General features: G+C 44.1%; 1 protein-coding gene and 1 non-coding gene across 7 annotated transcripts in view; one reads left to right on the top strand and one right to left on the bottom strand.

The window, feature by feature from the left end:
- PRPSAP1 (phosphoribosyl pyrophosphate synthetase associated protein 1) overlaps positions 1–15,828 on the top strand; it is a 43,730-nt gene that overhangs the window by 22,401 nt on the left and 5,501 nt on the right. For all 6 annotated transcript variants that reach the window (XM_063718984.1, XM_024234740.3, XM_063718987.1 and 3 more), the window contains 3 exons: positions 1,152–1,267; positions 1,721–1,776; positions 2,948–3,093. In XM_063718984.1, the coding sequence (XP_063575054.1) occupies positions 1,152–1,267; positions 1,721–1,776; positions 2,948–3,093 (318 nt within the window). The remainder of the gene's footprint in view (positions 1–1,151; positions 1,268–1,720; positions 1,777–2,947; positions 3,094–15,828) is intronic.
- On the bottom strand, positions 7,452–7,555 carry LOC112129818 (small nucleolar RNA U13). Its single transcript, XR_002912170.2, has one exon. It is a non-coding gene; the product is annotated as a small nucleolar RNA U13 (small nucleolar RNA).

The following is a 15,828-nucleotide window of genomic DNA, read 5'->3' as shown; positions in this document are numbered from 1 at the left end:
TTCTCCTTGTGTAGCGGGGGCACGCTTTCTGGCCTGTAAATCAATGTAATATTTTACAATTGGGTTTCTATTCATCTGATGTCTATTCTAAAACTTTAACATATATTTGAGTCCTCAGAAAGAAATGTATGGTCCTCCCTCGATGTCCTTATAGGATTGGTTCCAGGAACCCATCTCCCCCTTTCCCGGCTCCTCAGCAGATACCAAAACCCAAAGATACTCAAGTCTTTCATATAAAATGCCATAGTATTTGCATATAACCAACACAGTCATCTGTAGATTATTTATAAATACCTAATACCATATCAACACTATGTAAATTGTTGTTATGCTGTCTTGTTTAGGGAATAATGAGAAAAAAATGTCATACCTGCTCAGTACAGACACAACCATTGTAGGCCTAACTACCTTTTCAGTCTGTGTTTCGTTGAATCCACATGTGGAACCCATAGATCCAGATGGTCAACTGTATGTGAATTTCATCCTCTCCAAAAAAGTATAATGTTTCTGGAAAGAACAAGTAATACTGTTCTATGCCCTGGAAGTTTTGCTGTGACCTTTGACCATTTGCAATGTGTTTATATATGTACCTTTTCCTCTTCAGTACTCTTGATTATAAGAGTATCTCTTCATTGTTTTTCTATAAGAATACTTGAAACATTCTTTATTACATACAGAAATTATTCTAAGCTTCAATATCTTTGTGTTATATGAGTGTCTTTTCTTCTAATATGTATATTACTTTGCTTTTGTGTTCTTACTACTTTTTGCCTTCGCTATAGTTCTTTATCCTTTCTTTCAAGATTCTTTAATCAAGGCCTTACTGTTTTTTACATCTCTTCGGTATTAATTCCATATTCATATTTTTGCTTCTGCCACATTATTCTTTTCTCAATTTTCCGGACCAAGCCAAAAGTCAATAATCCCCACTTTCTCAGCTTTAGTTCTTTGTCCATGTGGAAGGTTGTAGCTTTCTCTACATTAAGGCTTTATTAAGGTTAACGATCAAGCCTGTGACTGCAGTGCTTAATCACAGTACCCCCTGTCTTCAGTCTGCTGGTAGGAAGCAGGAGTTGAGCATCTAGTTTAGGTCCACTGTAGCCATTAACCTGTAGGGGCGAACTTTGTAATTTTTTGTTTTAAAATTTCAGGTTTAACTCACATTATCACTATGGATCTTCATCAAAAGGAAATACAAGGCTTTTTCAGCTTTCCCGTGGACAACCTTAGAGCCTCACCTTTCCTGCTTCAGTATATCCAGGAAGAAGTGAGGAACCACCAGCAAACACCCCATTGTCCTCAAAAGAGATCTTATTTAGTTTTTCTCTGGTATCAGATTTTGATATTGGAAGGCACATCAAATGAGCTCTCCCTTAAGTTGCAATGCCTGAGGCAGCAGACAGGGTCAGCTTTAGTCGTGGAGGATCATAGCTTTAAAAGACACTAAAACAGATTTTTTTTTTCTATGTATCTTTAGCAATTTGCTTATGTTTTCTAAAATGACGGTTTTAAGAATTATTTTTTAAAAATTCTTGATGTAGGAGTGCTTTTTGCAGTGATGTTAATTGATAAATACTGAAAAATCTAAAACTTATGACTAAAATTCTAGCATATTTGATGACTAGTTTGGATCATTATAAGAGGGAAAACTTGAATACCAGCATCCAGGTGTTATTTTCTAATAACTTTTCAGTATTTTCTATTTTTCCTTCAAATCTAGATTCCAAATTACAGAAATGCAGTCATTGTAGCTAAGTCTCCTGATGCTGCAAAGAGGTAAGTAAGCCAGACATGGGTCTTGATCCCTCCTGAGTGCTCCCGAAGTCAGAATGAGCTGCTTTGGAATCCAGAGGCTGTCATTTGTGGCCTTGAAAGCCCACAGTGGGTTCTCATGTTAACCCCTCCATCATTGTCATGTCCCATGCCACACACAGCTTCATCTCCATCCTCCAGACAGCACACATGATCGCTGAGTTGCTCAGCTTTCCTTTGGGAAAACAAAGTTCCTTCAAGTTCTCAGAGAAAGGAAAGCAATGAGGGTATGAGCATTTTTCCGGCAATGATTTTTTTTTTTTTTGAAACGGAGTCTCATTCTGTCACCCAGGCTGGAGTGCAATGGCGTGATCTCGGCTCACTGCAACCTCCACCTCCTGGGTTCAAGCAGCTCTCCTGCCTCAGCCTCGCCAGTAGCTGGGATTACAGGTGCCTGTCACCACTCCTGGCTAATTTTTTGTATTTTTAGTAGAGATGGGGTTTCACCATGTTCACCAGACTAGTCTTGAACTCCTGACCTCAAGTGATCTGTCTGCGTTGGTCTCCCAAAGTGCTGGGAATACAGTCGTGAGCCACTGTGCCCGGCCCAGGCAATGGTTTTGAACGTTGTTCTTTCTTCAGAAGATGACTATCAGAATATTGGACAAAGGATAGAATCAAAATTATCTAGAATCAGGGCCGGGCAGGGTGGCTCATGGCTGTAATTCCAGCACTTTGGGAGGCCAAAGCAGGAGATCGCTTGAGCCCAGGGGTTCAAGACTGGCCTGGGCAACATAGACCCCATCTCTAAAAAAATACAAAAATTAGCCAGTTGTGGCAACACATACCTGTGGTCCCAGCTACTCGGGAGGTTGAGGTGGGAGGATCACCTGAGCCTCAGGAGGTTGAGGCTGCAGTGAGCCATGTTGACGCCACTGCACTCCAGCCTGGGTGACAGTGAGACCTTGTCTCAAAAAAAAAAATGTCTAGGATCAGATACAATCTCAAACCCTAACTCACATGCCCTTTGAGGCATTTACATTCTGTCCTGGGCCTCACATTCTCATTTATATAAATAATGCCTTTGTATGTCCCTGAAACGTTAAATATTTTCATTTTATGGTTAAAAAGTGATGCAGTAGTGATGCGTGGGATTTCTTCCTGTCAGTTTCACCATTTCCCTTTGTCCTTCTAGGGCCCAATCCTATGCGGAGAGACTGCGTCTGGGTTTGGCCGTCATCCACGGGGAAGCTCAGTGCACGGAACTGGACATGGACGATGGTCGTCACTCCCCGCCTATGGTCAAAAACGCTACTGTGCACCCAGGCCTGGAGTTGCCGTGTAAGATGAGCTCTGTGTGTTTATTTTATTCGTAAATTGAAGAAAGTTGTTTTTTGTTGGTTTTGTCGTTGTTGTTGTTGTTGTTTTGTTTTGTTTTGTTTTGTTTTTGAGACGGAGTCTCACTCTGTCGCCCAGGCTAGAGTGCAGTGGCGCGATCTTGGCTGACTGCAACCTCCGCCCCCTGGGTTCAAGCAATTCTTCTGCCTCAGGCTCCTGAGTGGCTAAGATTACAGGCGTGTGTCACCACGCCCAGCTAATTTTTTTATTTTTAGTAGAGACAGGGTTTCACCATGTTGGCGAGGCTGGTCTCAAAACTCCAGACCTCATGATCCGCTCGCCTCGGCCTCCCAGAGTGCTGGGATTACAGGCATGAGTCACTGCGCCTGGCCCTGAAGAAAGTTTTAAGTAGTATGAATGGCTAGGAGTTATCGACTATGTAGATATATGCTGTCTTGTTGTTTTTAAATAATGGAATGGTATTTGCTGTTCTCTGCCTTTTTTTTTTTTTTTTGAGAAAGGATCTCACTCTGTTGCTCTGTATAGTGGCACAGTCATGGCTCACTGCAGCCTTGACCTGGGCGCAAGTGATTCTCCCACCTCCGCCTCCTGGGTAGCTGGGACTATAGGGGTATACTACCATGCCTGGATAGTTTTTTCTTTTCTTTTTTTTTTTTTTTTTTTTTGTATAGAGACGGGGTCTCCCTACATTGCCCAGGCTGGTTTTGAACTTCTTTGCTCAAACAATCCTCCTGTCGTGGCCTCCCAAAATGCCAAGATTACATAAGATTACAGATGTGAGCCACCATGCCAGGCCTGATTTCCTCTTTTGTAAAAGGAAGTTGTGTTATACACATTTGTAGACTGTATGGACAGTTCTGCATAGCACTCAGCATTCAGACAGTGTTCGATAATTTTAGCTTTAGTAAAAAAGTTGTATGTGTGATGGTGTGAAATCTTAAGCTTTTATATTATGGTAAGCTGGGTGACAGCTGTTGATCAAATACCAGGCTTTGGGGATCAGGTAACTTTTATTTATTTTTATTTATTTATTTTGAGATGGAGTCTCACTCTGTCGCCAGGCTGGAGTGCAGTGGTGCAATCTTGGCTCACTGCAACCTCCTCCTCCCGGGTTCAAGCGATTCTCCTGCCTCAGCCTCCCCAGTGGCTGGGGCTATAGATGCGCGCCAACACACCCAGCTAATTTTTGTATTTTTAGTAGAGACGAAGTTTCACCATGTTGGCCAGGATGTTCTCAGTCTCTTGACATTATGATCCGCCTGCCTTGGCCTCCCAAAGTTCTAGGATTACAGGTGTGAGCCACCGTGCCTGGCCTATTTTTATTTGTTTTTATTTTGTTTGAGACTGAACTCATTCTTTCGCCCAGGCTGGAGTGCAGTGGCGTGATCTTGGCTCACTGCAGCCTCCACTTCTTGGGTTGAAGCAGTTCTCCTGTCTCAGCCTTCCGAGTAGCTGCGACTTCAGGCACACACCACCAGCTAATTTTTGTATTTTTAGTAGAGACAGGGTTTTACCATGTTGGTCAGGCTAGTCTCAAACTGCTAACCTCAGGGCATCCGCCTGCCTCGGCCTTCCAATGTGCTGGGCTTACAGGTGTGAGCCACCGTGCCAAGCCGTAATCTGCATTTTTAGCTTTTTTTTTTTTTTGAGGCGGAGTCTCGCTCTGTAGCCCAGTAGCCCAGGCTGGAGTGCAGTGGCGCGATCTCAGCTCACTGCAAGCTCCGCCTCCCGGGTTCACGCCATTCTCGTGCCTCAGCCTCCCGAGTAGCTGGGACTACAGGCGCCCGCCACCACGCCCGGCTAATTTTTTGTGTTTTTAGTAGAGACAGGGTTTCACCGTGTTAGCCAGGATGGTCTCGATCTCCTGACCTGGTGATCTGCCCGCATCGGCCTCCCAAAGTGCTGGGATTACAGGCGTGAGCCACCGCGCCTGGCCTAGCTTTTTATTTTAAACTGACTTTAGACTTAAAGTTGAAAGAATAGTACAGATTTCCAGCATATGCTCTTCACTCAGAGTCCCCAAATTTAACATTTATATACATGGGCTTTTTTTTTCACCATTTGAGGGTGAGTTGCAGACGTAATGTCCCTTCATTCCTAAATACCCTCATGTATATTGTAAAGACAAAAGACTCTCTTATATAACCAGAGTATCATTATCAGACTCAAGAAGCTAACATTGCTATAACACTGTGATCTACAGACCTTACTCAGGTTTCACCAGTGGTCCCAGCAGTGTCCTTTAGAGCAAAAGAATAAACTTGTTTTCTTGTCCAAGACCTAACCCAGGGTCACACATTGCATTTAGTTGTCATTTCTTTTTAGTCTCATTTAATCTGGAATGGCTGCTCTATTCTTTGTTTCTTATGACCTTGATACTTTTGAACAGTGCGATCAAGTGATTTTGTAGACCATCCCTTAATTGGGGCTTGTTTGTGTCCTCAGGATTAGATTCAGGTTATGCATTTTTGGCAGAAAATCACAGGAGACACGTGATGTGTCCCATTACTGGTGATGTGCATTCTGATAAGTTGGTTAAGGTTTCTCTGGCAGGTTTCTCCACTGTAAAGTTACTCTTTTTTTTTCCCTCTTTGTAATTAATACCACCTCATGTTAAGACTGTGTTTTAACTGTAAATATTCTATTTCTCATCAAAATGAACATCTACTGATGATTCTTGCCTGAATCAATTATTGACTGTGATTGTTGTCAGTGTTCATTTTTCTAACTCTATCATTCCTTTTACATTTATTGGTTGACTTTCTAATGCAAGAAAGCTTTCTCTTCTTCCCTGTTCATTTCTTCATTTATATCAGTATGGATTCATAGACCTATTTCATTCGTGGGTTATAATTCATTGTCGTCACAGGAATACCTTAAATATTGCAGATTCAGTTCTACACCATTGCAGTAGGTGAATATTGTAATAAAGTGAGTCTCATGAATTTTTTGGTGTCCCAGCGCATGTAAAAGTTATGTTTATACTGTAGTCTGTTAAATGCTCAATAGCATTATGTCTAAAAAACAATGTACATACCTTAATTTAAAAATACTTTACTGCTAAAAAAATACCAGCAGTTGGCCAGATGCAGTGGCTCACGCCTGTAATCCCAGCACTTTGGGAGGCTGAGGCGGGCAGATCATGAGGTCAGGAGATCGAGACCGTCCTGGCTAACACTGTGAAACCCCGTCTCTACTAAAAAAATGCAAAAAATTAGCCAGGCGTGGTGGCGGGCGCCTGTAGTCCCAGCTATCGGGAGGCTGAGGCAGGAGAATGGCATGGAGGCAGGAGAACGGAGGTGGAGCTTGCAGTGAGCCGAGATTGTGTCGTTGCACTCCAACCTGGGCGACAGAGCTAGACTCCGTCTCAAAAAAAAAAAAAAAAAAAAAAAAATTAGCAGTCATCTGAGCTTCCATCTTGTTGTTGGAGGGTCTTGCCTCGATGTTGATGGCTGCTGACTGATCAGGGTGGTGGTTGTTGAAAGTTGGGATGGCTGTGGAAATTTCTTTATTTTTTTTTTTAAGAGATGGGGTCTGTTTCCCAGGTTGGTCTTTTTTTTTTTTTTTTTTGAGACAGAGTCTCGCTCTGTTGCCCAGGCTGGAGTGCAGTGGTGTGATCTCGGCTTACTGCAAGCTCCGCCTCCCGGGTTCATGCCATTCTCCTGCCTCAGCCTCCTGAGTCGCTGGGACTACTCAGGCGCCCGCCACCACGCCTGGCTAATTTTTTTTTTTTTTTTTTGTATTTTTAGTAGAGACGGAGTTTCACCATGTTAGCCAGGATGGTCTCGATCTCCTGACCTCATGATCCGCCCGCCTCGGCCTCCCAAAGTGCTGGGATTACAGGAGTGAGCCACTGTGCCCTGCCAGCCTCAGGCAATTTTTATACCTCAGCCTCCTGAGTAGCTGGGATTACAGGCAACAGTGATTGTGCCCAGCTGTGGCAATTTCTTAACGAAGTTTGCCTCATTGACTCTTCCTTTCACAAAAAAATTTTGTGTAGCATGTGATGCTGTTTTATAGCTTTTTTTTTTTTTTTTGAGATGGAGTTTTCGCTCTTGTTGCCCAGGCTGGAGTGCAGTGGTGCAATCTTGGCTCACTGCAACCTCTGCCTCCTGGATTCAAGCGATTCTCCTGCCTCGGCCTCCCAAGTAGCTGGGATTACAGGCATGTACCACCACACCTGGCTAATTTTTTTTTGTATTTAGTAGAGACAGGGTTTCACCATGTTGGTCAGGCTGGTCTTGAACTCCTGACCTCAGATGATCCACCCGCCTCAGCCTCCCAAAGTGCTGGGATTACAGGCGTGAGCCACTGCGCCCGGCCGACAGCATTTTTTAAAATGTCAGCCAGGTGATGTGCTGATGCTCTAACAAGGTTCAAGGATGGCACATCTCACATGTGAGCGTGAACACCCAATGATCACACTTATGAACTACAAAAGGATCTGTTTGATAGCATTTTACCCAGAAGAAAAAACTGCTTTCTTTTTTTTTGAGACAGAGTCTCACTCTGTCGCCCAGGCTAGAGTGCAGTGGCACCATCTCGGCTCACTGCAGCCTCTGCCTCCTGGGTTCAAGCAATTCTCCTGCCTCAGCCTCCCGAGTAGCTGGGATTACAGATGTGTGCCACCACACCCAGCTAATTTTTGTATTATTAGTAGAGACAGGGTTTCACCATGTCAGCCAGGCTGGTCTCAAACTCCTGACCTCAGGTGATCCACCCGCCTCGGCCTCCAAAAGTGCTGGGATTACAGGTGTGAGCCACTGCGCCCAGCCGAAAGAACTACTTTCAAAATTGTATTCACTTTTCTGAAACCCTGCCACTGTGTTATCAAATAATTTTTGTAATACTTCTAAATCCTTGTTTTCATTTCAACAGTGTTCAGAGCGTCTTCACCAGCAGTAGATTCATCTCAAAAAAAAAACCCACTTTCTTTGCTTATCCATAAAAGCAACTCCTTATCCATTACAGTTTTGTCATAAGATTGAAGCAGCCCAGTCACAGCTTCAGGTTCCACTTCTAATTCTAGTTCTTTTGCTATTTCCAACACATCTGCAGTTACTTCTACCATGGAAGCCCTGAACTCCTCAGAGTCATCCATGAGGGTTAGAATCAACTTCTTCCAAACTCCTGTTAATGTTGATATTTTGGCCTCCTCCCATGAATCACGAATGTTCTTCATGGCATCTAGAATTGTGCATCCTTTCCAGAGATTTTCAGTTTACTTTGGGTCCTTCAGAGGAATCACTGTCTGTGGCATCTATAGTCTTATAAAATGTATTTCTGTGTTTTTTTTTGATACAGAGTCTTGCTCTGTCACCCAGGCTGGAGTGCAGTGGCACTCGGCTCAGTGCAACCTCTGTTTTCCAGGTTCAGGTGATTCTCGTGACTCATTCTCTCGAGTTTCTGGGATTACAGGTGTGCACCACCACGCCCAGCTAATTTTTGTATTTTTAACAGAGACAGGGTTTCACCATGTTGGCCAGGCTGATCTCAAACTCCTGACGTCAGGTGATCTGCCTGCCTCGGCCTCCCAAAGTGCTAGGATTATAGGGGTGGGCCACCACGCCCAGCCAAATGTATTTCTTTTTATTTTATTTTAGAGGTGGGGTCTCTGTGTCTGCTGTCCAGGCTGAAGTACAGTGACAGGATCTCCCTCTCTCACCCAGACCTGGAGTGCCGTCGTGCGATCACTGCTCACTGCAGCCTCTTCTTCCTGGGCTCAGGTGATCCTCCCACCTCAGCCTCCCAAGTAGCTTGGAAGCTGGGACCACAAGCGCATGCCACCACACCTAATTTTTGTATTTTTTGTAGAGATGGAGTTTTGCTATGTTGCCCAGGCTGGTGGTGAACTCCTGGGCTCAAGCAATCAACCCACCTTGGCCTCCCAAAGTCCTAGGATTAGAGGTATGAGCCACTGTGCCCAGCACCTAGCTAATTTTTAGAAATTTTCAGTAGAGACAGGGTCTTGTCTTGTTGTCCAGGCTGATATCCAATTCATTGGCTCAAGTAATCCTCCCGCCTCAGCCTGTATTCTTGACAGTTTGGGAGGGTGAGGTGGGAGGATCACCTTATTATTATTACTCTTAATAATAAGACTTGGAAGTTGAAATTACTCCTTGTTCAATGGGCCGCAGAATGGATGTTGTATTAGTGGGCATGAAAACAACACTAATCTCCTTGTGTATCTCCATCAGAGCTGTTGAAAGACTACTATTGTTTGATATATATATTTTTTTGAGATGGAGTCTGGCTCTGTCGCCCAGGCTGGAGTGCAATGGCACGATCTCGGCTCACTGCAATCTTTGCCTCCCCGGTTCAAGCGATTCTCCTGCCTCAGCTTCCCTGCCTCAGCTGGGATTACAGGCGTGTGCCACCATGCCTGGCTAATTTAGTATTTTTAGTAGAGATGAGGTTTCACCATGTTGGTCAGGCTGGTCACGAACTCCTGACCTCAAATGATCTAACTGCCTCAGCCTCCCAAAGTGCTGAGATTACAGGTGTGAACCACTGCGCCCAGCCTGTTGTTTGATATTGTTTGAACTTTGATCAATTATCTTAGTTAGATCTTCTGAGTAACTTATTGCAGCTTCTACATGAGCACTTACTGCTTCACCTTGCACTCTTAGGTCACGGAAACAGCTTCTTTCCTTAAACTTCATGAACAAGCCTTGCTCTGGATTAGGCTTTGGCTTAAGGGAATTTTGTGGCTGGTTTGATCTATCCAGATCACTCAAACTTCTCTGTATCAGTAATAAGGCTGTTTTATTTTCTCATCATTTATGTGTTCCCTGGAGTCACAGTTTTAACGTCCTTCATGAACTTTTCCTTTGCATTCACAGCCTGGCTGTTTGACTAAAGAGGTGTAGCTTTTGGCTTTTGACACACTAAGCTTAATTATTTCTAGCTTTTGATTTAAAGTGAGAGACATGGGGCTCTTCCTTTCACTTAAACACTTAGAGGCCATTGTAGGGTTATTGGCCCAATTTCAATATATTGTGTCTCAGGGAATAGGGAGGTCCAATAAGAGGAAGAGAGACGAAACAGCAGGTCAGTGGAGCAGTCAGAATACACATTTACTAAGTTTGCTGTCTTTGTGTGTGTGTGTGTGTGTGTGTGTGTGTGTGTATGTGTGTGACAGAGTTTCGCTCTGGATCTCGGCTCACTGTAACCTCTGCCTCCCGGGTCCAAGTAATTCTCCTGCCTCAGCCCCTGAGTAGCACGCTCCACTACACCCAGCTAATTTTTGTATTTTTAGTAAAGACGGGGTTTCACCGTGTGGGTCAGGCTGGTCTTGAACTCCTGACCTCATGATCCACCTGCCTCGGCCTCCCAAAGTGCTGGGATTACAGATGTGAGCCACCACTGCATCCAGCCAGTTTGCTATCTTATATGAGCATGGTTCATGCTGCCCCAAAACAATTGCAATAGTAACATCAAAGATTACTGATTACAGATACCAGAAAAGACCTAACAATAATGAGAAAAGTGGAAATATTGCAAGAATTACCAAAATGTGACACAGAAACATGAAACGAGCACATGCTGTTAGAAAAATGGCACCCTGGCTGGGCACAGTGGCTCATGCCTGTAGTCCCAACACTTTGGGAGGCCAAAGTGGCAGGATCACTTGAGCCCAGGAGTTCGAGACTAGCCTGGGCAACATGGCAAAACCTCTTCTCTACAAAAAATACAAAAAATTAGCCAGGTGTGGCATGCACCTGTGGTCCCAGCTATTCGGGAGGCTGAGGTGGGAGGTTCCCTTGAGTCCAGGAGGCAGAGGTTGCAGTGAGCCGAGATCGCACCACTGCACTCCAGCCTGGGTTATAGGGCGAGACCCTGTCTTTAAAAAAAAAAAAAAAAAAAGAGAAAAATGGCACCCATAGACTTGCTTGACACAAGGTTGCCACAAACTTCAATTTGTAAAAATTGTATTTTCTGGTAATCTAGCACTTTGGGAGGCCGAGGTGGGTGCATCAACTGAGGTCAGGAGTTCAAGACCAGCCTGGCCAACATGGTGAAACCCTGTCTCTACTAGAAATACAAAAAAAAAAAAAAAAAAAAATTAGCTGGACGTGGTGGTGTGTGCCTGTAGTCCCAGCTACTTGGGAGGCTGAGTCAGGAGAATCACTTGAACCTGGGAGGCAGAGATTGGAGTGAACCGAGATTGTGCCACTGCACTCCAACCTGAGCAACAAAGGGAGACTGCATCTCAAAAAAAAAAAAAAAAAAAAGCATTATCTGCAAAGCAACATAAAGCAAAGTGCAATAAAGTGAAGTATGGCTGCCTTTCCTTCCTTCCTTCCTTCCTTTCCTTCCTTTCCTTCTTTTCCTTCCTTTCCTTCCTTTCCTTCCTTTCCTTCCTTTCCTTCCTTCCCCCAGGCTGGAGTGCAGTGGCACTATCTTGGCTCACTGCAACCTTTGCTTTCCAGGTTCAACTGATTCTCGTGGCTCATTCTCTCAAGTTTCTGGGATTACAGGCATGCACCACCACACCCAGCTAATTTTTGTTTTTTTAGTAGAGACAGGGTTTCGCCATGTTGGCCAGACTGGTCTCCAACTCCTGACCTCAGGTGATCCGCCTGCCTCGGCCTCCCAAAGTGCTGGGATTACAGATGTGAGCCACCACACCCAGCCTACATTTATTTTAATGCTCAGTTTGTCTCATATTTGGCCAGAGAGAGCTCCTTCCAGCTGCCTCCTGTGTTCTTTTGGCATGTCCCCAACGCTTTTGGAGACTCCCTTACTTTTCTGCTATAACCACGCCCTGTGTTCATCTTGTACTTTCTTAGCACTGTACTTGGCCATTTCTCCAAGGAGCCCTTATACCTTTAGTGGAGAATGGTATTTATTTATTTTTAAAAGTCAGTCAGGCCAGGCATGGTGGCTCACGCCTGTAATCCCAACACTTTGGGAGGCCAAGGAGGGCGAATCACGAGGTCAGCCTGGCCAACATGGTGAAACCCCGTCTCTACTAAAAATACAAAAATTAGCCGAGCATGGTGATGGGCACCTGTAATCCCAGCTACTCAGGAGGCTGAGGCAGGAGAATCTCTTGAACCCGGGAGGCGGAGGTTGCAGTGAGCCAAGATGGTGCCACTGCATTCCAGCCTGGGTGACAGAGCAAGACTCCGTCTAGAAAAAAAAATAAAATAAATCAGTCAGATTTAGCAGTGCTGGATTGTATGCCAACTTTTTAGTGACACTAATATTAATACGTATTGATAACCCATTAGCATCAGACCAGCTGAGAATGGTATTTAGAAACCAAGATTTGGGCTCAGGGTGGACATGCTCAGTTACCACACGTTACTACCTGTGAGTTACCTTGATTTAATGTCCTTTTATAAGTGGTTGATTATGTCGTGGGATAAAGACCGAGAAATAGGCCAGGCGTGGTGGCTCATGCCTGTAATTCCAGCACTTTGGGAGGCCGAGGCAGGCAGATCACGAGGTCAGGAGTTCAAGACCAACCTGACCAATATGGTGAAACCCCATCTCTACTAAAAATACAAAAATTAGCCAGGTGTGGTGGCACACATCTGTAATCCCAGCTACTTGGGAGGCTGGGGCAGGAGAATCGCTTGAACCCGGGAGGTGGAGGTTGCAGTGAGCTGAGATCACGCCACTGCACTCCAGCCTGAGCAACAGAGTGAGACTCCATCTCAAAAAAATAAAAATAAAAAAAGACCGAGAAATAAAATTCCGGTTCAGAGGTTATTTTGGTAGATGTTGTATTATCACAGTATTTTATATGGTGAGATTATTTATTTTGAGGATGTTGCTTTGTTGCTTAACGGTCATAACCATGGTTTCCCCGGCAGTCATCTTTGTGTGTCATAGGAAAAGAATGCATTACTTCTAGACGTACTGGTGTGTTTACATTTCAACTTTCACAGTTAACATCACGTTGCTTTCTGTGACTCTCTTTAATAGGCTTAGCCAAGAATATTCTGAAAAAATTATTTCTTGTATGTGTAATAAATTGCACCTCCCAAATTAAATATGCTTCACATCTGTGTGTCAATTATCCATTGTGTGCCAGTGGTTCATTGGTTGGTAATGAAGATTAAGATCTTAGAATGGTTATGACAGAATAAATATTCAACCTTGGAATCTTTGCATTTTTTAGGAAGATAAACTATTTTATTTTCCTCAAATCCATTCTTTTTTTTTTTTTTTTTTCTTTTTTTGAGATGAAGTCTTGAGTCTTGCTCTGTCACCCAGACTATAGTGCAGTGGTGCGATCCCAGCTCACTGCCACCTCCACCTCCCAGGTTCAAGCAATTCTCCTGCCTCAGCCTCCCGAGTAGCTGGGATTACAGGTACCTGTAGAGACAGGGTTTCACCATCTTGGCCAGGCTGGTCTCGAACTCCTGACCTCGTGATCCACCCGCCTCGACCTCTCAAAGTGCTGGACAGGCGTGAGCCACTGCACCTGGCCAAACCCATTCTTTAGAGCACTACTTCTTGCCCACGGGTGAGTTTTGCCTCACAGTGGATATTTGGCAATGTCTGGAGATGTTTCTGGTTGTCACAACCATGGGAGCTGGGGTGCTGCTGGCATCTCGTAGGTAAAGGCCAGGATGCTGCTCAGCATCCTGCAGTGTGATAATCACCCAGTCCAAAATGTCAGTAGTGCTAAAGCTGAGAAGCTCATTTTAGAGTAATTTGTTAAAGGAGAAGTTGTATGAATGAAGGAGTGAAACCTTAAATCCTTTCCATCTTATAGGTAGACTTGATACAGATGATGGGCAAGGGCACCTAACAAACTTGAAAAGATTATATGTCGGGGGTTCTGCTAAAGAAGACTACATTTGCCACAGGGGTGAAAAGTAAGAGTCTGGATCACAAAAGTGAGAGGAGGTCACTTTTTCTGGCTCGCTTTTCCTGGCTTCTTAATTTCACAAGTGAAAATGTGGTTTTTTACCACTGAAGTGAAAACAGACATTGGCACCTCTTGAGCATCTGTTAAATGTAAATTTTGATTTGTTTGCTGTAGATAGGGGTTATGAGCTTGAAATCAGTTCATTTCTGTTCTATAGAAGACCTCATTTTATTTACTCATCTAATTTATTTATTTATTTTTCTGAGATGGAGTCTCATTCTGTCACCCAGGCTGGAGTGCAGTGGGCGATCTCAGTCCACTGCAACCTCCACCTCCTGGGTTCAAGCAAGTCTCCTGCCTCAGCCTCCCAAGTAGCTGGGATTATGGGCATGAGCCACCACGCTTAGCTAATTTTTGTGTTTGTTTTGTTTTGTTCTTTTTTTGAGACGGAGTTTTGCTCTTGTTGTCCAGGCTGGAGCGTAGTGGTGCGAACTTGGTTTACCGCAACCTCCAACTTCAGGGTTCAAGCGATTCTCCTACCTCAGCCTGGGATTCTCCTACCTGTAGCTGGGATTACAGGCATTCGCCACCATGCCTGGCTAATTTTGTATTTTTAGTAGAGATGGGGTTTCTCTGTGTTGGTCAGGCTAGTCTCAAACTCCTGACCTCAGGGTGATCCGTCTGGCTCAGCCTCCCAAAGTGCTGGGATTACAGGCGTGAGCCACCATGCCTGTTTTTCGTTTTTTTTTTTTTTTTCTCTTTTCTTTGAGACAGTCTTGCTCTGTCGGCCAGGCTGGAGTGCAGCGGCATGATGTCGGTTCACTGCAACCTCCACCTCCCGGGCCCAAGCAATTCTCCTGCCTCAGCCTCCCAAGTAGCTGGGCTTACAGGCGTGCACCACCATGCTTGGCTAATTTTTGTATTTTTAGTAGAGAAGGGGTTTTGCCATGTTGGCCAGGCTGGTCTTCAACTCCTGACCTCAGGTGATCTGCCCGCCTCAGCCTCCCAAAGTGCTGGGATCACAGGCGTGAGCCATCGTGCCCAGCCACTCATCTCTTTTTAATGTCAGTTTGTTGATATGGTTTGACATTTCATTGAACTAGAAATAGACAAAGGTCAAAATGGGTAGGGAATGAATTTGCTCACAGTTCTTTTTTGCTGTTTACTTTAGCAGAGGAAGGTTTGGTTAATTGGCTCCCAGGAAAGAGTAAACGTGTGCACATGTGTGCAGGTGCTTGTACTTGTGATGGAAGCGTGTGTAAGGTAAGGAGGGTTGTCAGTGCAGCTTTATTTTACTTGGAAAAGGCTACCTTTAAAAGCAAAAGACAACTTCCTACGTCCTTCATAAGAACATTGGAAATCATTTGATGAATTGGAAACATTTTCACTGCAGTTGATGTAGTTTTCACAGTGATTTCTGGCCACAAGTAATGTTGCACAATTCATTTTATTCATGGATTAGATTTTGTTTGATAAAATGGAAAGAGAGAGCAGAATCTAAACTTAGGGTAGTTTTAGCACTCTATTCTTGACCTTGTATGAAAACTGGAATTTTTAGTGTTTTATTTTTTGGGTAAGCTGTTCAAAAACTGTTGGCCTGTGAGGTACTAGTCATTTTTTTCTACCCTGTAATAATAAAGTCTGTCTCTGTTTTGTGGCAGCCACCAAATTATGTGTTCACTTTTATTCAGAACCTAAAGGAAGTATCAGCAGGGAAGGAGTATCAGCAGGGAATGAGCATATTGGGCAGAAAGGCTTTCTTTTTAGCCTTTTTTAGCCTCCCTCCTAGCAGTGCCTAGGTTTTTCTTGCAAAACTAACAGTAGTTCTTTGTGGGAGGTAGGGTTGCAAAAAAGTAAATAAAAATACTGTGATGTTTTCCGCATCAAAC

This window comes from Pongo abelii, chromosome 19 (assembly GCF_028885655.2).
Source record: "Pongo abelii isolate AG06213 chromosome 19, NHGRI_mPonAbe1-v2.0_pri, whole genome shotgun sequence".
Classification (NCBI taxonomy): domain Eukaryota; kingdom Metazoa; phylum Chordata; class Mammalia; order Primates; family Hominidae; genus Pongo; species Pongo abelii.
The sequence above is the reverse complement of the archived record's forward strand: the minus strand, read 5'-3'. Positions and strand labels throughout refer to the sequence as shown.